General features: G+C 44.0%; 1 protein-coding gene across 1 annotated transcript; it reads left to right on the top strand.

The window, feature by feature from the left end:
- Positions 1-4,881: 4,881 nt before the first annotated feature.
- MRO (maestro) lies at positions 4,882-23,272 on the top strand. The gene is made up of 7 exons (XM_047769427.1): positions 4,882-5,318; positions 13,397-13,493; positions 15,055-15,201; positions 15,673-15,855; positions 20,661-20,816; positions 21,832-21,939; positions 22,276-23,272. Exons 2-7 carry the CDS (start codon positions 13,401-13,403, stop codon positions 22,327-22,329), a joined length of 741 nt encoding a protein of 246 aa, XP_047625383.1. The 5' UTR covers positions 4,882-5,318; positions 13,397-13,400; the 3' UTR covers positions 22,330-23,272.
- Positions 23,273-23,474: the final 202 nt, after the last annotated feature.

The following is a 23,474-nucleotide window of genomic DNA, read 5'->3' as shown; positions in this document are numbered from 1 at the left end:
ATGACCAGAGAGAATTGACATCAGAACACCTCAGTTCAGTATTTCTCTCTGTACTTTTAAGCATTTGCAGCAAAAACTCACCACTCTTTTGGGGCTGCTGACCCTGGGTGAGCCCCACTGTTTGGTTTGGGCATTCTGCCATTATGAGCATGGAGGGGCACACATAGCTTCTGCAAAATGACATCTTTCGAGACATGGTGGCTTTTCAGATGTACATACTTTGACGTTCTGGGCAGTGAACATACAGATTTAAGCCTCTTGATTTGCATGATTTTGTGGGCTTGCTGTGTCAAGTGAACAGCAGACTATTTTCAGAGATCATCTTGGGAAGAATTTGAACATACTCTTGCATCTCAGTACTAATAATGACTGTCAAGTAATAAAGTCAGGAAAACAGAAAATAGGACAGCCGGGGCTTGTGGGCTTGACAAGGAAATGGTTGGGAGCAGCTTTCTGATGATATTTTGTAGAACTGAAGACATTTCGATCTGTTTCCCCATCCAGGCATCAGGAGGCGCCTGCTTCCATGTGCCCGAGGGTATATGAGGATGAGGAATAAACCTGGTGCCTCTCCCTGTGGCATCTACTTAATTCAATGACATGAATAAAGTCTCAAATATTTTTTTTTTGTCTTTTTTGACTTTTTCTATAGCTGCTCCCATGGCATATGGAGATTCCCAGGCTAGGGGTCGAATTGGAGCTGTAGCCACCGGCCTACACCAGAACCACAGCAACGCTGGATCCGAGCCACGTCTGCAACCTACACCACAGCTCACAGCAACACCAGATCCTTAGCCCACTGAGCAAGGCCAGGGAATGAACCCGCAACCTCATGGTTCCTAGTCGGATTCGTTAACCACTGCGCCACGACGGGAACTCCTCAAATATTATTTGAGACAAAAAACACCATTGCTTTATGTTGAAATAAATCAGATAGGTAGGAGAGTGAGGGGCCAACAGGGGCTGACATTTGAGAAGAACCTCCCAGAGGATATCCACCTGCTGTCAGTGCCAGGGGGTGGGGGGTGGCGGTTGGTGGTGGTGGGGATGGTTCGTGGAGGACTTTGGGGAGCACAAGATTACCTGGCTCATCCAATGTCCTCCAGCTGGGCCCCCACACCCACTATCCACCTATTTCCTAGATTGCCTTTCTTCTCTGTCTCTCCTGGCTAAACTGTTTCCCAGTTTAAACTAAGCCCAGGTGCAGATGCGCCTTCCTTGATGAAGGATGTCCTGATGGACTGCTCTTTGTCATCCCCTCGCTATGGCCCTTAGCGACTCCTATGGACACAAAAGACCAGGTCTCACATTCTCTCCCAGTGGTCTCCGGAGGGCACAGCGCCCCCTGTGGGATCTCCATAAACATGTGAAAGATGAGGAATGAATGAATGAAAAATTGACATTCCTAATCTGTGGCCAAGCAGGCAGCCAATTTTATTTGTTAGAAGTGAAAATCAAGAGAGGGTTTGCCCTGACCTGGGGGGTATTTCCTAAAAGAATATGAGAGGGAAGAAACTAAAAACCACCCCTTTGAAAGAAGTTTCTTGAAGAGCAAGGAAAGAGTATCTTTGAGTTCCCTGGTGGCCGAGCAGTTAAGGATTTGGTGTTGTCACTGCTGTGGCATGGGTTTGATTCCTGGTCCAGGAACGTCCACATGGCATGGATGCAGCCAAAAGAAGAAGGATCTTCTGAAAGCCAGACCTATCTTGATCAGTGACTACTATTTGTCATTTCCCAAGTCTAAATTGAAAGCGAATTGCTGATTGATTGAGTTCTGCCTGTTGCTTTTTTGGTCAGTAGTGCAGATTACATAATTGCCCTCTTTGATTTTTCCAGAGGCATCAGCCCAGTGTACCTCTGACAATAAGGAAATAATAATTGAAAGTGAAAATAGAGTTGTTAAACAATAAACTTAAGTAACTACAGTATGTGAAGGACATCAACTCATTACTATATCAATCTGTTGCAATCTGATTATCAAAGATCATGACTCAGCCATAAAAAAGAACAAAACAGTGCCATTTTCAGCAACTGGGTAGATCCAGAGATTATTATACTAAGTGAAGTTAGTAAGACAGAGGAAGACAAATCATAGGATATCACTTATATGAGGACTGGAATTAAAATGATACAAATGAACTTATTTATAAAACAAACAAACTCACAGATTTCAAAATCAAAATTATGGTTACCAAGGAAGAAACTGTGGAGGTGAGAAGGATAAATTAGGAGGATGAGATTAACAGATATACACTACCGGATAAAGAATAGATAACTAACAAGAACCTACTGTATAGCACAGGGAAATCTACTCAATATTCTGTAACAACCTATATGGGAAAAAAGAATGGATATATGTTTAACTAATTCACTTTGTTATACACCTGAAACTAATACAACTTTGTAAGTCAACTATATCCCAGTAAAATTTAACAAACAAACAAAAGACCTTATCAAAGAAACTTCCTCTCTAATTTCCAGAACTGTGTTGTGTTTTAAGGCCGTGTTAGGAGGACCTTAGTTCTTTTGGTATCACATCCTTGTCTGGATGCTTCCCTAGTTTGTGCTGTGTCTGGGAATCTGGGGCCGTTTGCTATATCCATTCCCTTGATGGGAAGTGTTTAACAGGGCTGAATTTGAATCGTAAGTTTCCTGGGTACCAGTTCTGCTGGTGCCCTGATTTTCTCTGCAGCTTTAAGCCAAAGAGGAAAACTTGTCTGCTCTTTGGTCTTCCCCTTTGGCAAATGAAGAAGATTTGCCTTCTCTGCCAAAAGTCTCAACACATGAATACAAAGAAACGTTACACCTAAGGGGTCATTAATGGCTCATCTGTTGTGTTTCTGTGCCTGTGGGAGGGATACAGTTCAGTCCTGGGTCACCAGTGAGACTTGACAGAGAATCCTTATCCTTGTAGCACAGATTTTATTTCTCCAGCTGCCTCTGTGCCCTGGTTTAATTTTATCTGCTCTTTGGTCATCCTGAGTACTACATGGATTGTTCAGTTCAAGGATATGACCTGACCAGTCTCATTCCCACTGTTGGCAGATAACCTGACTCTGGTCTTCCTGAGAAGATGAAGGCTGACTGGGATGAACTGAACCTGCTCATCGTTGTCAGTTCATGTTGACAGATCCTCATCTCTGCAGTTGTCTCCCAGGTTCAGGCACAAAGAGGGGGCATCTGTCTGCCTCCTCCCCAGAGCTAATCTTGTTCCCTGTCCCCTTGACCCCTCCTTTAACTGCTTCCTAACCCACTTTTCAGTCTTTGCACTACTCATCTCTTAGATCTCCCTTGCAACTGCTTTCTAATGTGCCCAAGCTCTATTCTATTTAAAAATCACACAACAAAACCAAAATGCCTTTCTGGACCTTGTGTCCCTTCTAGTTCATTTATTGCCGTCCTTTTGCAGCAAGATGTCTCCATGTCTTCTTTCCACATAGCCGCTGAGTTCTGCAGTACAGCTTCTTTGTTGAATTGCATTCTCAGAGGTTGCCTGGGTGCTCTTGTGTGCCCAAAGAGGCTCTTGTTTTAGCCTCATTTTTATTTTTTCAAGGCATTGGTTTTCTCTCCCTCTGCTTTTTTCTTCCGAACTTCCACTTGTTTCTGGTTTGTATTTGTCCACCTGTCTCCTGATTAGATTTCCCAAACTTGCCCAATGCTGAGCAGCGTAGCTAAGTGTCTAAGCTCTGATAGGAGCCTGGCTATGGTTGAATGCTAACTCTGCCACTAACCACATGACCTTTGGCAAGGTCATCGCTGTGCTTCAGTCTCCCTATTCTGAAAATGAGGATCATAAACTAACAAGCAAGATAGTCTCTTATTTTTACCCCAATATTTGGCACATAGAACTACTTAATAAACACTACCTATTACCATAACAATAAGCTCCTAGAGCTTTGAAAACAGAACTTTTTCTTTTCATGACATATGACCAGCCGTTATGGTGCAGTGGGTTAAAAATCTGCTGCAGAAATGAGGGTTCCGTCCCCAGCCCCCACACAGTGAGTTAAAGGATCTGGCATTGTCACAGCTGTGGTGTAGGTCACAGCTGAAGCTTGGATTCAATCCCTGGCCCAGGAACTTCCATATGTCATGAGACGCGACCATTAAAAAAACCTAAAAGACAAAAAAATACACATTGCATAAGTTACCCAACAATTGTTATTATTATTACTATTATTTTGTCTTTTTAGGGCCACACCTGTGGCAAATGGAGGTTCCCAGGCTGGGGGCCAAATTGGAGCTACAGCTGCCGGCCTGCACCACAGGCACAGTAACGCCAGACCTGAGCTGCGTCTGCAACCTACACCACAGCACAAGGCAACATCAGATCCTTAACCCACTGAACGAGGCCATGGATCGAACCTGGATCCTCATGGATACTAGTCAGATTTGTTCCCACTGAGCCATGAGGGGAACCCCCAACAATTACTTTTTATTGATAAATAGATTTATGCGCTTGAGTGGAGAGTCCAGGGAAGAAGGAATGATGGGGGCAGGGAGGCCCCCAAGTTCTGCAAATACTGTTATAACCAGGTTTTTTTTTGTTTGGTTTTCACAATAAATCATTTAAACTGTTGAGCATTTAAATCAGTTGTTTCAGGTGTTTCGGCTCAATTTTCCCAGCCCTGAATTCCACCTATGGTATTTGCTGGGCAGGAAGATGCACCAATGGTTAAAGCTCTGGCTGGTGGTGCACCTACCAGTCACAAGGAGGCTGCCTGGCCTGGAACACAGTGTCCCCTCCTGAAATTAAATGCTGCCCTAACCCGCAGGGCTGCAGGCGGAGGCTGACTGGAACCCGTCCATTGAGTGATGCCGCCATCTAGTGGTCGTATGGGGAACTGTGCTGGGCAGAGCCCTTTCATTTGGTGTAGGGGAGAGAGCCTCAGAACTGCAGTTTCTTTAGCAACTATGGGTAGAACTCGGAATGAAGGACGAATAAAGGGAACACAGCAAAGAGGAGGGAAAACACCTCAGCACTGTTTGGGAAAGTAAAGAGCACAAGTGATGCTAGTGCTCACCTAGAACAACCTTCCGGGAATCAGAGGACAATCCCCTCCCCCACTTTAACACATCTAAACTTTTTTTCTTCCCCCTCGTCTGAGTCTCACTTTCCAACACTCTGTGTTGACCCGCTGTCCTGAATAGACCCTGTTTCACCTTCTCATATCCCTTCTTCTATGTTAGGAATTCAGGGCTGGGAAAATTGAGTTGAGTCATCCCATCTGGCTGCTACCCCGGAACTGCATATCTCCGCGTCGCCCAGGACCTGTGCTCCGGCCACATCCACCGCACTCATCACGTGACCTCCGCAGGTAAGGGCGGGCTGCGGCTGGGCCAAGGTCCACCTGGGTTTCCCAGTCCTTCCTGGAATGTCGCTGTGGTCGCTGCATCAGAGAGTTGATACTCTCTTTGTAAAAGGGTAGTGCGCAATGGCGATGAAGCCGTTTTTTTCCTCTCCCCAAACTATGTGAATCCATCTATGATCAATAGATGGATAATAGATCATTATATTAAGATCGTAATATTAAGAGGTTTAGATGGGAGGGGTCTGAAGGGAAGATATTGGTGTTTCAAACAGGTGTCTATGCAGTGTGTCCTTACTTGGTCAGCAGGCAGGACACCGTCTAGGAGTTGGATATATTTTAGAACATCGTGATGCAAAATACAGACTTTGGGGTCTACAACTCTGATCTGCCACTACTAGATATTTTGCTTTCCTTGAGTTGTTTATATTACTCTAAGCCCCAGTTTCTCCTTCTCTGAAACAGACATAATTAAACCTACTTCTCAAGATTATTATATAGATTAAAAGAAATACAGGAAAGGACTTTTCATTGAGAGATTGGGGCTGGATTATAGAGTTTATGGAAGAAGTTGGTTAAAGCAGAGGATTATAAAACATGACACATCCCTCAAATATTTTACCTCAAATATAGAATGTCCCCATCTTTAATGTAGGACCATGCCCTTTTCTTTGAACAAAGGTCCTCTCATTCACATTTTTTGAGTTATCTTTCTTGTATAAGCCACATGCGTATTTCATCTATGAGTTCTGGGTTTGGTTTCTCTCAGTGTAGTGAGAACTTAAAGACATCTGGGAAGACACATGTAAAATCACTTTCTGCTTAGTTGTTCCAATTCCAATAGATCACTCCAGATTATTAAGACTGTTTCCAAACCTCTGTCCACACAAATTCTAATTTGGATAACATTTTTTTTTTTAACAGCTTCTCATTGTTGAATCCTTCCAAAATATTCAATTTTGCTTTCATAGAAGCAACTTCCTTTCTTTGCGTACTCCTATTTCATCAGTTTCTGTAGTATTTAAGTTTCACAGTTATGATAATAAATACAGTCGTTGTAAACTGAAGCATGTGAAATCTGGTGGAGCAGAAGTTAGCAGTGATTGATGCCATTCATAGAGGGCCTGTGGAATATGGTTAACCTGGCAAGTTGGGTGAAGCAGAGGTCAAGTGAAAGAGCTTTTCCTGCAGTGTATACTGAGTACTAATTGTAGTGGTTCAATAATGGTAGCTGTTAACATTACTATTATCATTAATAAGTTTGGTGTTGGAAGGATTGTTAGAAATCTAACAGTTTCTTTCCCTTACTTTATGGATAAGGTCAAAGTATTCTGTACTTTTGGCCTTCAGGATATAGCTTTTGGTTTCAATCAGTAAAAGGGTTATTGACTATAAAGCCAATATTTTGAGTCAAGAGGATTTAAATTTGCACAGGCATCTAGGAGTCAGCATAAAGTACAGAACTCACCTAAGCCACCCCAAATCCATGTCTGTTCAGGAAGACCAGGTAGAACCACAACGTGGCAAAGAAGCCAAGCTGCAGGGCTGCAGGGACAGAAAAACTCACCACTGGGGGCAGGGCTTTAGCACAGAAGGAAGGACTTCCCAGAGGGAGAAGGATTTGTTGAAGAACATGCACAGGGATGAATGAGACTACAAGCAGAGACTTCCTTGGGCTCAAGGTGTCCAGGTGGCCTCCTGGACTCAGTCACACTAGACGGGGCACCTGGGAAGACCAGAGCAACTCACCAGAAAAATCAGCAAGTGGGCTTGTAGGTTGAGTTATGAACATCTAAGAAATCTTTGAATCCATACCCTCTATTTCTTTGGAGTTTGTTTACACCGTTCCTCTCTGATATCCTGTATTAACAGCTGGAAACAACCCTGCTGCCTGATTGGGTTGGGGGAAAGGATTTAATTTGCTGGAGGAGGAGGAGGGGAGAACGCTGCAGGCGGGCAGCAGAGCGGGTTGGGGAGGGGGGCTCTAAGAAGCTGCCATCTCAGGAGAGACAAAGCTCAGGTGAGGGTCTCTGCAGATGTGAATTAACTTGAAATTATTCTTTCAAGCAAACTTTTAAGAATAATATCCAAGAGGTGTGTACAGCTCAATGTGACTTTAATTTGATTTTAAAAGAGAAATTCTGTGTACTTACAAATAAATGCCCTCCATTCCCCAATCTCTGCAAAAACCCTGACCTTCCCCCTCTTGTGCCCTCTGACCCCTGATGTCGTCACTTCCGGGCTGACTCCTGCCATATGGCCTCAGGTGAGTGGAGCATGCCATTTCTGGAGTTAGTTAATTTCCTGCGGCATGTTCTAGAGGTTCCTCTACACCAGCGCATGTGCTGATACTAGGGACCTTGTAAAAAAGGGCAGAGCTTGGACCATGCACTCCCTGAGGTTCTGACTCTGAAGTTATGGGGCAGGCCTGGCGCTTATAACAAGCTCTCCAGGGGATTCCAGTTCAGAGGCCCAGCCATAGAGGTGAGAAATGCTTTGCTTTCCCTGTTCCAAAGGTGGAGATGAGCCCTGACAACTCGAGGTTGAACTAGATCAGTTTTTATCTTGTGATGGGGAGGTGAGAGTCAGTAGTGGAGCCCTGTGTTTTTCTAACCACACGCTAAATCTTCCATGCAGGGTGCTTAGTCCTCATTTATTTTGCTCTGCTTGAGAGCCTTCCAGTGACCTAAAAATTCTAGGTATGCCTTTTAAGAAGTGACAAGGCAAGGAAGTCCCCCTTGTGGCTCAGTGGTAACAAGCCCTACTAGTATCCATGAGGATGTGGGTTTGATCCCTGGCCTTGCTCAGTGGGTCAAGGATCTGGTGTTGCTGTGAGCTGTGGTGTAGGTCACAGATGTGGCTGGGATCTTGCCATGGCTGTGGCTGGCAGCTGCAGCTCTGATTGAACCCCTAGCCTGGGAACTTCCATATGCCGAAAGTGCAGCCCTAAAAAACAAACAAACAAACAAAAAGTGACAAGGCAGGATGCCTGGCTTCTGAGGCCTGGACAAGGGGATGTGGGTGGCCAAAGCCCTCAGCTGCTATGCTAATCCTGCAGGAGAAGATCAGTGCCCAGTGCAAAGGACAGGGATCCTTTGCTTCCCAATGGAGAGAAGCTTCAGGCATGATTTTCTTATGCCTCAAAACAGGCACTCTAGCTGCTTTTTCAGGAGGCCTGTGCCCTCCTTTCGGAGCCACCCTCAGCTCAAGGGAACTTTGCTGCTTCTTAGCTTCCCATACGCATTGTCTGGCACCTGTCAGCTCAGATCCAGAGCATTCCACTTGAGTGGCAGGTTCCATTGTGTCCAGAAATGCCCCCAAAGAAACAACCAAATGTGGTTTTTGCCTTGGTGTGAATTTTTAAACCCTTCATTCTGGAGAGGAATTGCATAGTAATACTGTGCTTTCTTTCTCCTGATGCTGGTTCTCAAAGTGTGGTTCCCAGACCTTCAGCATCCCATCATCACCTGGGAGCTTGTTGCAAAGATAGATTATTGGGTCCTGCTTGAGGTGTAGAGAATCAGAAACTCGAGGGAGTGGGTCTGGGAGTTTGTGGTCTGACAAGTCCCTCAGGTGATTCTGATGTGCTCTCAGTGTGAGAACCACTGTCTTACTATTAAGCTTATAGGAACACCCTTTTTACTCAAAAAAAACCTTGCTAGTTTGTAAGGGTACAATTTCCCGGGTTTTATTTGAGTACCTCAATGCAGTGGTTAGGGGATGACTGCTGGCCAGAGATGAAGAAGAGAGACGGGGTGAAGCGGTATTTTAATGGATCTCTTGAGTGTCTTCTGACAGACCATTGCTGACACAAGCTGTGGAGGGGGGGATGTGTGGCAAAGATGACAGAGAAACCAAATCTTCATGTACCTCCAGGTCAAACAGAGTCATGTTCCAAAGCACAGCTGTTTTATCAGAACTGGGTTCTGTCAGTCACCTGCATTTAAATAAGTTCGAAACTCCAGTACAATCAAAAGAATAGCCAACTTGTCCTGGTTTTCCCAGGACTTCCCTGGTTTTAGCACTGTGAGTCCCATGTCCCAGAAACTCCTCAAGGCCAACTCCAAAGGTGTGTTTTTTGCCCAGCACCAATCAAGTCTCTAGTTCTCACTGGATACTGACTAGGTGTCCTATGATTCAATTCAATTCAACTCAGTTCAATTCAATTCAGACACTATCTCGGAGACAGTGTGAGATCCCACAGGTTAAGGGTTCATCCTCCAAGACAGCCCCTCCCCTCCTCAAATTTTAGAGCCCAATTGTAGGTCCAGATTGTCACCTGTGTTTGTGATCAACCAGCTAAAAATTGAAGGTCCACACACACCCCTCCTTTGGTTTAATTAATTTGCTAGAGCCACTCATAAAACTCAGAGAAATATTTTCCTTACCGAATCACCAGTTTATTATAAAAGGCTGTATAACTCAGGAACAGCCAGATGGAAAAGATGCAAATGGTGAGACATGAAGAAAGGGTAAGGAGCTGCCATGCTCTTTCTGAGTAATAACTCTCCCTACATCTCCATGTGGTCACCAATCTAGAGCTCTCCATCCTTTTACTTCTGGGGGGAGGCTTCATTAACTATGCACAATTGATTCCATCATTCGCTACGGATTACTGAACACAGTCCCTAGCCCTTCTTTCCCTCCAGGAGAAGAGGGGGTGAGACTGAAAGTTCCAACCCTCTAATCACCGGATTGGTTCCCCTGGCAACCAGCCCCAACCTCAGGTGACCTAGGGTCACCTAATTAACATAACAGAAGATGCCTTTATGGCTCTAATCCTTAAGAAATTCCAAGGGTTTTAGGAGATCTGTGTCAGGAATGGGGACCTAGGCCAAATATGTTACCTCTTATAAGTCACAATGTCACTGGGCAACCCAAGATGACTGGTCATCCTATTGGAATTACTCAGGGAGTTTTAAAAATGACTGATGCCTGGGCCCACCTCCAGAGACGATGAGAGACTTGGTCTGGGGTGTAGACAGGGCATTAAAGTGTTTAAAACTGGAGTGTCTGTTGTGGCTCAGTGGTTAACGAATCTGACTAGGAACCATTAGGTTGTGGGTTTGATCCCTGGCCTCCCTCAGTGGGTTAAGGATCTGGCATTGCCATGAGCTGTGGTGTAGGTTGCAGCATTGCTGTGGTTGTGGCATAGGCCGGTGGCTACAGCTCTGATTAGACCCCTACCCTGGGAACCTCCATATGCAGTGGCTTCGGCCCTAGAAAAGACAAAAAAAGAAAAAGTGTTTAAAATTTCTGTAGGTGATTCTGAACCAGTTGAGAACCACTGCAGCTACTTGTCTGTCATTTCTCCTACTAAAAAAATTAAAAAAAAAAACATAACAGCAAATAAAAGTCAATGGTATGGATGAAGTTGGAGCCCTCTACACACCATACACAAAAATTGACTCAAAATGGATTAACAATCTCAGTATAAGAGCCAAAATTATCAAAATCTTAGAAGAAAACATGGAGTCAATCTTCCTGACTTTGGATCTGGCAGTGGATTCTTAGATATAACACTAAAAGCTTGAGCAATAATAACAACAAGGAGAATAAATTAGACTTTGTCAAAACTAAAAACTATTGTTCATGAAAAGACATTATCAAGAAAGTGAAAATACAGCCTATAGAATGGGGGAAAATACTGTAAATCATACATTTGATAAAGGTCTAGCATCCAGAATATGTGAAGAACTCTACAAAAAAACAAAAAGATAAACAACCCAATTTAAAAATGAGCAAAGGATTTGAATAGACATTTCTTTGAAAAAGGCATACAAACCACAAACAAGCACACAAAAGAGACCGGTGGTCATTAGGGAAGTGCTAAGCAAATCCACGATGACACAACACTTCACACCCACTAGGATGGATGTCATAAGAATAATTTTGAAAACTGGAAAATAACTACCATTGGTGATATGGACAAATCGGAACCCTTGCACATTGCTAGTGGAGATGTAAAAACTACTGTGGAAAACAGTTTCCAGCCACCACGGAAAACAGTTTGGCAGTATCTCAAAAGTTAAACATAGAATTACTCCATGACTCAGCAATTCCGCTCCTGGATATATACCAAAAGAATTGAAAGCAGATACTCAAACAAACACTTGTATAGCATTGTTCATGGAAGCATTATTCACAGTAACCAGAGGTGAAAACCACCCAAATGTCTATAAACAGATGAATAGATAAATGCATGTGGCAGTTCCAAATAATCACACATTATCCAGACATGAGAAGGAATGAAGTAGAAGTATTAATACATACTATGAGATGGACAAACCTCAAAAACATCACAACAAGAGAAAGCAGCTAGAAGGTCCTAAAGACAGAAAGCAGATTAATAGTTGCCAGGGATGCAGGGTTGGGGGGGCAGAATGTGGCGTGATTTCTGTTTTTTTTTCTTTTTACAGCCACACCTACGGCATAGGGAAGTTCCCAGGCTAGGGGTCAAATTATAGCTGCAGCTGCAAGTCTACACCACAGCCACACCAGATCCAAGCAGTGTCTGTGACATAGACCACAGCTCAAGGCAATGCTGGATCCTTAACCCACTGATTGAGACCAGGGATTGAACCTGTGTCCTCATGGATACTAGTCAGATTCGCTTCTTCTAAGCCATGACAGGAACTCTATTGGGAGTGATTTCTTATTGGGTCTGGGGTTTTCTTTTGAAGTGATGATAAAGTTTTAGGACCAGACAGAGGTGGTGATGGCACAATGTTGTTAAAATAATTGTTACATGAATTTCATCTCAAAAACAAAAATCACTCGTTCACTTTTATCTACAAAATTCAATTAAAACTAAACTCTTTAGCAGTTAGTCCTTCACAGCTGGTCTTTGATACTTCTTGTAGCCTTATTTTTCAATAAAAAAAATAAGGGGAAATAGGCTTCTCCCTCTCCTTTAAAGCTCACCCACTCTCAGTAGAACATGTCCACCAGCTCCTCCAGCCCACTGTTCCCTCTTATCTCTAGTCACTCCCAACATTCTTGCCCTCAAAGTATGGTACTCGGTGTCACCTGGGCAGAATCTCCCCTGACTCCAGACCTACTGAGTCCGAATCTGTATTTTAACAAGATTCTCAGGTGATTCAAGGGCGCATTAAAGTCTGAGAAGCCCTGATTTACACTAGTGGGTCTCCAATCAAGCTGCAGATCTGAATCACTTTGCAAGCTGTATTTACTTATATATTTTAAATAATATATACATATGGTACAGTGCAAACTGTATATATTGTGAACAAAGAAGAGCAAAGAGAATTGCTCACCACGCAGTTCTTCAAAGAATAAGTCCTAACTTGCTGCAGTCTTTGACTGACCGTGCACTTTGTGAGGTGATACTTCATTGAGGGGTTTTGTTTTCCAGCCACACCTGCAGCATATGGAAGTTCCCTGGCTAGGGGTCGAATTGGAGCTGCAGCTGCCAGCTTATGCCACAGCAACACTGGATCCGAAATGCATCTGTGATCTACGCTGCAGCTTGCAGCAATGCCCAATTCTCGACCCATTGAGTGAGGCCAGGGATTGAACCCACATCCTCTTAGACACTATGTCGGGTTATTTATCTGCTGAGCCACAATGTTAACTCCCCTCATTGTGGTTTTGATTTGCGTTTCCCTGATGATGAGTGATGTTGGTATTGCTCTTTTTTTTTTGGTCTCTTTTTGCCATTTCTTGGACCGCTCCAGAGGCATATGGAGGTTCCCAGGCCATGGGTCGAATCGGAGCTGTAGCTGCCGGCCTACACCAGAGCCATAGCAACTCAGGATCCGAGTCGCATCTGCAACCTACACCACAGCTCATGGCAATGCTGGATCCTTAACCCACTGAGCAAGGCCAGGGAGCGAACCTGCACCCTCATGGTTTCTAGTCGGATTCATTAACCACTGAGCCATGACAAGAACTCTGGTATTGCTCTTTATCTTTTGATAAAGGTGGCAGGTTCTGGAGGACAGGCCTCAGGGATGCTGTTTCTTTATATTCTTACCCTGGCACAGGGCTCTGTGTGACAATGCTTGTCAATGATGAGGCTTCAGAGAGTATTTGTGGCTCATATGATGATTTTTGTTTTGTTTTAGTTCCATGGACCAAACACAGAGAAGAATGTTGGGCCAGCCCCTTTCCATCCCCACTGCCCAGCCTAAGAAGAAATCAATGATGTCTTTCTTTTCCAAGGTCTGAGACAAATTATTAGGAACACATGTCCCTTATCAGCAGCCACTTCATAATACATGTGCTTGCTTGTCTGCCTTAGTTCTGCTGGCTCCACTGAGGTTCCTTCTTCTGGAAAAAGTGTGATGACATTTCTTTTAACACAAAAAGTATGTTTAAAGGGTAACAAGAAGATGAGTGGGGAAGAATTTGGCTTGCTGTAAACTTAATAATAAAAATATAGAAGGAACTGCAGTGAATATTCAGAAATACTGATGACACTTGCTAATCACCAAACACCAAATAGGGCTGTGGGTCTCATCTCCAGCAACCCCTGTCCACCTCCCCCCAACTACTAAGGATGGTGAGGAAGTGGGTTTTTCTTGGATCTTGTCTGGATCTTGCATCCTCTTGGTTCTGACTCCAGCACATATTGCTATGTCCTGTGATGCACAAAACACCAGGGCTTTCATGGTATCAGGGTTCAAATGCTCTAATAGCCTATCTGTTGCCCTGCAGTTAGAGTTTAGTCTCTAAAGTACAGATTTCTGCATCAGCCACACAGTGCTTCCCAATTTGCACTATTTATGCATTTCTTTTCCTAATCTCAATTGCTCAGATGCTTGCATTCTGGGATAGAACATCCTTCAGGTGCCCTGAAATGTTTACAGATGTGCTTTGCTAATTGTGTCAAATGCTGAGATGTTGAGCAAGAGGAGCAGTGAGGATGACCCTGGGATTTAGTTACACTTCGGGCAGGGAGTGGGGGTTGGATGACATCATCTTGATTGCAGAAGGTTCAAGAGAGACTGGAGGAGAGGAGTTGGAGAGAACAAGCATAGACACATCTGTCCAGGTTTACACAGAAAGTACAGCAGAAACCTGGGGAAGAGCTGGGGAGGAAGAGGGTCAAGGAAACTCTTTGGGATGGAGGGACAGAGCTTACCCTGTCCTGTTTAAAATCCCTGTTCTCAGATCACAGTGACACTTCTTTTTTTTTTCATTTTTTTTTGTTTGTTTTTTCTAGGGCTGCACCCATGGTATATGGAAGTTCCCAGGCTAGGGGCCAAATCAGAGTTGTAGCCACCAGCCTACACCACAGACACAGCAATGCCAGATCTGAACCTTGTCTGCGAGCTACACCATAGCTCATGGCAACATTGGATCCTTAACCCACTGAATGAGGCCGCGGATCGAACCTGCATCCTCATGCCTACTAGTTGGGTTCTTTACTGCTGAGCCACAATGGGAACTGTGACAGTAACACTTCTAAAGCTCCCTTTTCTCAGCTCTGTCATACCCACAGCTGCCTTAGGGCACCTCTCTCCATAATCCTCCCAAACCTATCTCAACATTAGTTCTGCATTATTTTCTCCACCCCTTTCCTCTTCTTCATCCACTTCTTCATTATGTAGATCAAACTAATATATTTCCAGCACAAGTCAGGGGTCTTTAAGTGGGGGAGGACAGAGTAAAATTAAGCAGACAACACAGGATTTTCTTTGGAGGGAGGGATTAGGGTTGTTGGTGGGTATGAGTGACTCTGAACACTCCTAAATCAATACTATTTTGACTTGCCACCCAGGTCTCTTGGAAACTGAAGCTCCAGAAGCGGGAGCCTCTGAAGAATGCTGTTTTGGTCTTGGCAGAGAGAGCCCGGGACCCCAGTGTTAAAAAGCGTCATATGGCCATGAGAGGCCTGGGAGCCCTGGCCTGTGAAACCCCGGACAAGGTAGGCTGGCCTGGGTCCCCAGCACTGGGAAGTGGTGCTTCAATATTAGTCGTCTCTGCTCTGTGATCCCCACGGGCCTGGCTTTTATTAGATTGCAGTTTTGCTGTGTCAGGGGTCCAGGTATGGCTTAGCTGGGTCCTCTGCTCAGGGTCTCATAAGGCCACCATCCAGGTGGTGCAGTCCTTTCTGAAGTTCAAGGTCCTCTCCCAAGCTTGGAGGGCTGTTGGAAGAATTCAGTTCCTTCTGGTTGTAGGACTAAAATCCTCTTTCTTTGCCGACTGGCCTCCCTCAGCTCCTGGGAGCTTCCCTCTCACAACATGAAAGCAACTTCTTCAAGGCCAGCAGATGCTGAAGAAAGCCACCGTCTCTTAGTCCAAGTCCTAGGTTCCTGGACGATGAGAAGACTAGTTGCTTTTCGACTCGTGAGGAACAATTCCTGTGCTACTAATGCTTTCCAAACCTTGATCACAGGTGAGAAAGTACAAGAAGATTGTCCTAGACCTGCTGGTGCATGGACTGTACGACCCTGTGAGTTCTGAAGTCGTCCATGAGAGCTTGAAGACCCTGACCATCATCCTGGGCAAGATCCAGGGGAAAGGCTTGGGGCCCTTCTTCATAGACGTCACCCTTCAGACCAGGACTTTGCTAGATGATGTATGTGAGACAACACAGGAAGGTTTCAAGTTCTCAAAGTCACATGTGGGCCTTGGGTGGTGGGTTGCTCAGAAAATAAGGCCTCTCTTACTTGCTTATTTATTAAAAAATCTTGTTGGGAGACTAGTTCTGTGCTGGGGGTTGTGGAAGATGCAAAAGAAGTGTAGGATCCCATCACCACCCCTCAAGGAGGTTTCCTTGTAGTAGGGAAGCGAGTATGGATACCTAGTGCTGATGCCCACGTGTAGTCAGTGCTCTCTTAGAAATGCGACATCAGAGTCATGTGCACTTAGTGAACCCTGACTGTGTGCCAGGCACAGTGCTAGGCGATTTACATGGATGTGCTCAGCTAACCCTCACAATAACCCTGTGAGGCAGGCCTTGTCACCATCACTTTATAGATGTGGAAACCAGGGCATAGAAAGGCTGGGTGACTTGCCCAGGTTCACATGGAGTAAAACCAGGCCCTCTGAGCAGGGCCCCCACTCTTAACTGCCAGCAGACAAGGCAGGCTGAGCCAAAGGGTGCTGGTACAGAGAGTGTGAGGTCTCTGAGACACCTTCCTTTCACACTCAGCAGTTGGTGCAGCCCAGTTACACACAGAAAGACCAGACCTGTGGAACAGGGAGTGGACCTTGCTCTTACTCACAGAGCATCTCACATGATTGCCCACACCTAAGTCCCCGGGAGTAACTCGGAGAGAGCCAGGTGTGTAGGAGGAAGGGAAACCTTGAAATCCTGACACTAGGTGCTTGTAGAGGAGCAGTGGGCACAGTAGGCTCTCCTCTCACTCCTAGAGACTGAGCACCTTTGCCCTGGATGACAATCCTCCCTGGGGTGGCAGAGGGAGGGTTGCCCCCCTTCCCTGGGATATAAGCAGTGTCTCTCAGAAGTGTCTGCACGTCCCTCTGGACTCACAGTCTTAATGTCCAGTGCTTGCTTGCCATGCAATTATTTAATTTAATTTAATTTAATTTAATTTAATTTAATTTAATTTTATATTTTGCGTTTTAGGGCCATCCCACAGCATATGGAGGTTCCCAGGGTAGGGGTCAAATTGGAGCTATGGCTGCTGGCTTACACCACAGCCACAGCAATGCAGGATCGGAGCCACCTCTGTGACGTATACCACAGCTCAAGACAACACCAGATCCTTAACCCACTGAGCAAGGCCAGGGATCGAACCCGCAACCTCACGGTTCCTAGTTGGATTTGTTTCCACTGCACCACGATGGGAACTCCAGAATCATTCTTTAAACTTAGGTCGACTATAATTTTTGATCAGAAAGCCTTTGGCTTGTAGAAACCTGGGAACACTCAATGGGGAGCCGTTTCTGATGTTTTCTCCCTGTCCCAGCACTCGTCACTCCCCATCTGTGTTGTGTCCCCATCAGAAGATTGTCAGACACCCCAGGGACGGCACCACCTCACACATCTCTGTCCATCTCCCAGCCTTAGGTGGTGCTTTGGAGAATCAGGTCTTAGGAAGCATTAGTTGAATTGAATCACTCAGACACAGGCACACACATGCACACACACACAGCACTGGTAGCACAACGAAGAAAGTGTAACACTGAAGCAGTTTCTGTATGTATCACATATGCTTAAATTCTTTTTTTAAATTTTATGTTTTTTCCCCCTTATAGCTGGTTTGCAGTGTTCTGTCAATTTTCTACTGCACTGCAAGGTGACCCAGTCACACATACATGTATACATTCTTTTTTCTCGCATTATCATGTTCCATCATAAGTGACTAGATATAGTTTCTGGGGCTACACAGCAGTATCTCATTGCTTATCCATTTCAAAGGCAATAATTTGCATCTCTTAACCCCAAATTCCCAATCCATCCCAGTCCCTCCCCCTTGGAAACCACAAGTCTATTCTCCAAGTCCATGAGTTTCTTTTCTGTGGAAAGGTTCATTTGTGCCATGTACTAGATTCCAGATATAAGTTATATCATATGGTATTTGTCTTTCTCTTTTTGACTTACTTCATTTAGTATGAGAGTCTCTAGTTCCATCCATGTTGCTGCAAAATGGCACCATTTTGTTCTTTTTTATGGCTGAGTAGTATTCCATTGTGTGTATATACCACATCTTCTTAATCCAGTCATCTGTCAATGGACATTTAGGTTGTTTTCACGTCTTGGCTATTGTGAATAGAGCTGCAATGAACATGTGGGTGAATGTGTCTTTTTCAAGGAAAGTTTTGTTTCGATATATGCCCATGAGTAGGATTGCTGGGTCATATGGTAGTTCTATGTGTAGTTTTCTAAGTTACCTCCATACTGTTTTCCATAGTGGTTGTACCAGCTTACATTCCCACCAACAGAGTAGAAGGGTTCCCTTTTCTGCACACCCTCTCTAGCATTTGTTATTTGCGGACTTATTAATGATGGCCATTCTGACTGGTGTGAGGTGGTACCTCATGGTAGTTTTGATTTGCATCTCTCTAATTATCAGGGATATTGAGCATTTTTTCATGTGCTTGTTGGCTATCTGTATATTTTCTTTGGCGAAATGTCTATTCAGGTCTTCTGCCCATTTTTCAATTGGGTTGTTGGCTTTTTTGCTGTTGAGTTGTATAAGTTGTTTGTATGTTTTAGAGATTAAGCTCTTGTCAGTTGCATCATTTGAAACTATTTTCTCCCATTCTGTAAGTTGTCTTTTTGTTTTTATATTTCCTTTGCTGTGCAAAACTTGTCAGTTTGATTAGGTCCCATTGGTTTATTTTTGCTTTTATTTCTGTTGCTTTGGGAGACTGATCTGAGAAAACATTTGTAAGGTTGATGTCAGAGAATGTTTTGCCTATGTTCTCTTCTAGGAGTTTGATGGTGTCTTGCCTTATATTTAAGTCTTTCAGCCATTTTGAGTTTATTTTCGTGCATGGTATGAGGGTGTGTTCTAGTTTCATTGATTTGCATGCAGCTGTCCAGTTTTCTCAGCACCATTTAATGAAAAGACTGTCTTTTTCCCATGTTATATTCTTGCCTCCTTTGTTGAAGATTAATTGACTGTAGGTGTCTGGGTTTATTTCTGGGTTCTCTCATCTGTTCCATTGGTCTGTCTGTCTGTTTTGGTACCAGTACCACACTGTCTTGATGACTGTGGCTTTGTAATATTGCCTGAAGTCTGGGAGAGGTATGCCTCCTGCTTGGTTTTTGTTCCTCAGGATTGCTTTGGCAATTCTGGGTCTTTTGTGGTTCCATATACATTTTTGGATTGTTTGTTCCAGTTCTGTAAAAAATGTCATGGGTAAGTTAATAGGGATTGCATTGAATCTATAGATTGCTTTGTGTAGTATGGTCATTTTTACAATATTAATTTTTCCCACCCAGGAGCATGGAATATCTTTCCACTTCTTTGAATCCTCTAATTTCATTGATTAATGTTTTATAATTCTTAGCATATAAGTCTTTTACCTACCTTGGTATTCCCAGGTATTTGATTTTTTGGGGTACAATTTTAAAAGTTATTGTATTTTTGTATTCTTTTTCTAATATTTCATTGTTAGTATACAGAAATGTGACTGATTTCTGAATCTTAGTCTTATATCCTGCTACTTTGCTGAATTTGTTGATCAGTTCGAGTAGTTTTTGGGTTGAGTCCTTAGGATTTTCGATATATTATATGTCATCTACATACAGTTACCATTTTACCTCTTCTCTTCCAATTTGGATACCTTTTATTTCTTTTGTTTGTCTGATTGCTGTGGCTAGGACTTCCAATACTATGTTGATAGAAAATTGTTTTAAGTCCTTCACAAAATGATTTGTGGTCTTCAGTCTTGCCAAGTGTCTGTGACCCCCCAGGTCTAGGTGAGGAGGCCCGGTCTAATTCCTTCTGGTTCACCTGGAGCTGGACAGGATCAAGAAACATGGATGTGAAAATCCTTTCACATGACTAGAAGACTGGGTCATGACCCTGGTTGTCTGCTTCCTGCCGTGTGACTCTGGGCAAATAACTGAAATGCCCTGGGCCTCTGGCTCCTCGCCTGGGCAGGGAGATCCTTGGACCAGGTCTTACCTGGTCTCACCTGAAAGGGAGGAAGAGCAGGAGCCACTGCCATGCAGTTGGCGGACAAACTTGTGAGTCAGACCCAAAGCAGGCAGGTATCATGGAGGACACAGACCTGTTATTTCTGCTGCAGGTGAGAGAAACTCAGACCAAAATAAGGAGAAATGGCCTCACCAAAATGCTGGGAGTAATCAGCAGGGGATGAGTTGAGTGAATTATGATACAGCCAAAAAAAAAAAAAAAATCCCTTTATTATTGACAAGGAAAAGGCTCCCAGATAGATGGCTGGAAGAAAAGTCAATGTGCATAACGGTGGGATGGTTCCCTTCCATTTGTGTAAAAGGCGAGAAAGGGCCATGTAATGTGATGTATGTATATATATATTTCTTAATTTTCTGGAGGCCTACACATAAAATTTATGACTTTATGGGGAGGGAAATTTGGTGGCAGGTGGAGAGAAGTAGGAAGGAGACATGATTTTATAAAGCTTTTTGAGTATTTTGAATTTGGAAGCATATAAATGTATTCAGTCTCCAAAACATTAAATAAGGGAGAAAAAGCTGAGAGGCTGGGAGTGGCACTATGGCCCCCAGGCTACCCTCTTTTCTGCTGGGGGAGAGTCACTGCAGACTCATTGTGTCCCCAACCCCTGCCAGCTCAGTGCCTTGGACTAGCTCTGAGGGCCCCCTGTAATCCAAAGTAAGGTACCAGGGCTGTGCTGTTCTCTGAGACACTTGACTTTCCGTAATGACCTGGCTTTGTTGTTTTGTTCTTGGGGGACCCACAGGAAAATGACAGCCTGAGGTACTCAGCCTTTGTCTTGTTTGGGCAACTGGCGGCCTTTGCTGGGAGGAAGTGGAAGAGGTTTTTCACCCGTCAGGTGCAGCAGACTCAAGATTCCCTCCTGACCCACTTACAGGATCAGAATCCCCAGGTTGCCAAGGTAAGTCTGCGACTCTCTAGCCAACTGCTGAAACCTCTGGGCGGTTCCTAAAGGGAGTGGCGATGCCAGGCCCTTGGGTCCTGCCAGTTCCATTATGGATGCTCAGGGAAGTATCCATGTGAATCCAGGAGAAGAGGCCTCCTCTTCAGATAGTTTCTCTCCCTCTCTGAGCAGGAGTGTTATTTTCCATTTGCTCTGGCCCCACCTGCCCAGTCCCAGCTCCTGTCAATGCTCCACACACTCAGGGTAATGGGGGCAGGGGGTGTGCTGGGGTGCTGGGTTAATCTGTGGGCAGGAGCCCCTGTAAGAGGATGAATAGCTGTTCACATGCAGTTAGCTCTTGGCACTATGCCTGATACAGATTCCCCGGTCTAGGCTTCTTAGTGTCCTATGAAACTCTTGTTTTATTCTTGGAGAAAATGTGTCCTAACAGGGTTGGATCAACCTCAGGGCTGCTTTGGAGCAGGTGAGGGTTTCAAAATCATCAGGATCAAAGGGTTCTACCAAGTTACCTGTCTTCTTTAAGGTGGTGTGGGAGGAAGGGAGGGAGGCTGAGGTTGAGACTGAATTTAGGAATCCAGTTCCATTTTTTTTTTCTTTTTAGGTCTTCCCCTGCGGCATATGGAGGTTCCCAGGCTAGGAGCTGGCTGCCTGCACAGCCACAGCAATGCAGGATCCTTAACCCACTGAGAAAAATCAAAGATTGAATCCCGCATCCTCATGGACACTGTTAGGTCCTTAACCTGCTGAACTATAAGGGGAACTCCTCCAGTTCTACTTTTGATGAAATGATGACAAGGGCTGTGGGCTGTGTTAAACTGTAAAGCTTTGCCTCCCCCTCGCCCCCCCGCTGCCATTTATAGGCATGGTCATCTTATAAACATAAATCCTTTAAGGCTCAAGTGTTCAAACTTCCCGGAAGTTACTGTCACACTCTCAATGGCCCCCCACCACAGATAGTGTGCAACCCTTTTCCTTGAGATTATATAACATAAGAGAGTAATATTTCTCTCAGGCTTGCAAAACAACTTTTCAAGCCTGTTCTCCGTATCTGAGACCAAGGAAGGAATACAGCTTGTGGAGCGAAGAGGATCAAGTGAACCCTAAACTCTGCTGGCAGCTGGTGAGTGAGCACAGGCAGGAGAAGGGCTTCCAGGGGTTCACGCAGAAGGTGGTTGGGTACCCCAGGGCGTGGACCCCACAAAAGGACTTGGGCCAGTGATGTTTCCATTGACCCATAACACACTGTAAATGGCAGAGCGCCCAGAGGCTTTTGCACAAACTACAGCGGCAGTTCCAGGTTAGCTCATTAGCTAAAGCAGGTGACCATGCCACCTGCTCTGAGAATCTGAAGGTTGTTTAGGCTCCTGCTCTGCATTTGACAGCTGCCCACACGGTCCATAGTTAGAGGGGTTTGTTGAATTCCTCCCTTACATGTACCTTTATACCTTTCTTTCAGATCCACTGTCATCCAGAGCTCCTGCAGTTCTTCTATGCAAATAAAATTCTCTAAACACAGGGTTGCAGGGAGATGGCTCTGTGTGCACCCATTTGGGTAGGGGGACTGATACCCCCCTCTTTTAACTCTTCAGATGCTTCCGTTTGCCTCTTGTGATTGTGATGGAAAAGGGTTGTTGGGAGAGCAATTGATAGCAAAGATAACACTGTGGAGTTAATATAATCTTATCCAAAGTAAATTCTAAATAGCTTTTCTGTGTCTTGTTTTCTTCCCATGCAAATTTAATGGAAAGGTACACCCTGTCTTTAAAACATTTAAAGTACATGTTTTTAAAGTGCTGATTTGTCAGCTTTATCCTCCTTGAGTTTTTATCTGTCACCTATTTTAAATTTTATTTTTAATTTCTAAGGCTTAGGAGAATAACTGTTTTCTAAAGTTTTTTGTTTGTTTGTTTTGTTTAAATCTGCCATTGGTATTTTGCTATTTGCTATCAATACCTTTTCTTGGCAAGACCTATTTAAAGTTGGCCAGGGAACTGAGAAGGTGGTGTGGAAGGGGATCTTTAGCTTCTTATTATCTTCAGCAGTCATTGCCTCCAAGATTATTCCAAACAAGAATTAACAAAGAGAAAGAAATTGATGAAACGTTTTGGAAAACCTCAAGCTGATGGTAATGTCTGGAGTAATAATAATGAGTGGCATATATTGAGCATGTTTGTAATTTACTGAGCGCTCTCTAAGCACTTTGCAAGTATTATTTAATATTCATAACAATGCTAGGAGAATGTACCATTACTATCCTCATTTTGTAGATGAGAAAACTAAGGCATAGGGAAATTGAGTAACTTGCCCAAGATGACCCAGTAATTGATGTAGCCAGAATTCAAACCCCAACTTTTAGAGCCTACAGTCAATCATGGTGTGATACTGCCTTGTTTTGGAACAATTAACCAATGGTTAGAAATGTAAAAATAAATTTAAAAAACCTGCCAACTCTCTTTTTGACTCAGTTAACTTTTGCTTTTGTATGTACTAAGTGCATGTTTTTATTTCCTTTATGAGCTAAGCATAAATTTTTATTAATCAAAATTACATCAAATTTTTGGTGATCATTCCTAGTTAAAGTGGGGTCATACTACTCTTATAAAAACTTTCAAGAAAAATCTCATACATAGTCCTTCTAACCAGATTGCTTCCCAG

Source organism: Phacochoerus africanus, chromosome 2 (genome assembly GCF_016906955.1).
Source record: "Phacochoerus africanus isolate WHEZ1 chromosome 2, ROS_Pafr_v1, whole genome shotgun sequence".
NCBI lineage: Eukaryota > Metazoa > Chordata > Mammalia > Artiodactyla > Suidae > Phacochoerus > Phacochoerus africanus.
This window is presented reverse-complemented; position numbering and strand designations above follow the sequence as displayed.

Bases quoted from the DNA above. Each gene is read 5' to 3' on its own strand.
- MRO (XM_047769427.1), top strand. From the start codon at position 13,401: ATGGACCAAACACAGAGAAGAATGTTGGGCCAGCCCCTTTCCATCCCC. The intron at 15,202-15,672 runs GTAGGCTGGCCT...CCTTGATCACAG, and splicing joins CCTGTGAAACCCCGGACAAG to GTGAGAAAGTACAAGAAGAT. The intron at 15,856-20,660 runs GTATGTGAGACA...GGGGACCCACAG, and splicing joins CCAGGACTTTGCTAGATGAT to GAAAATGACAGCCTGAGGTA.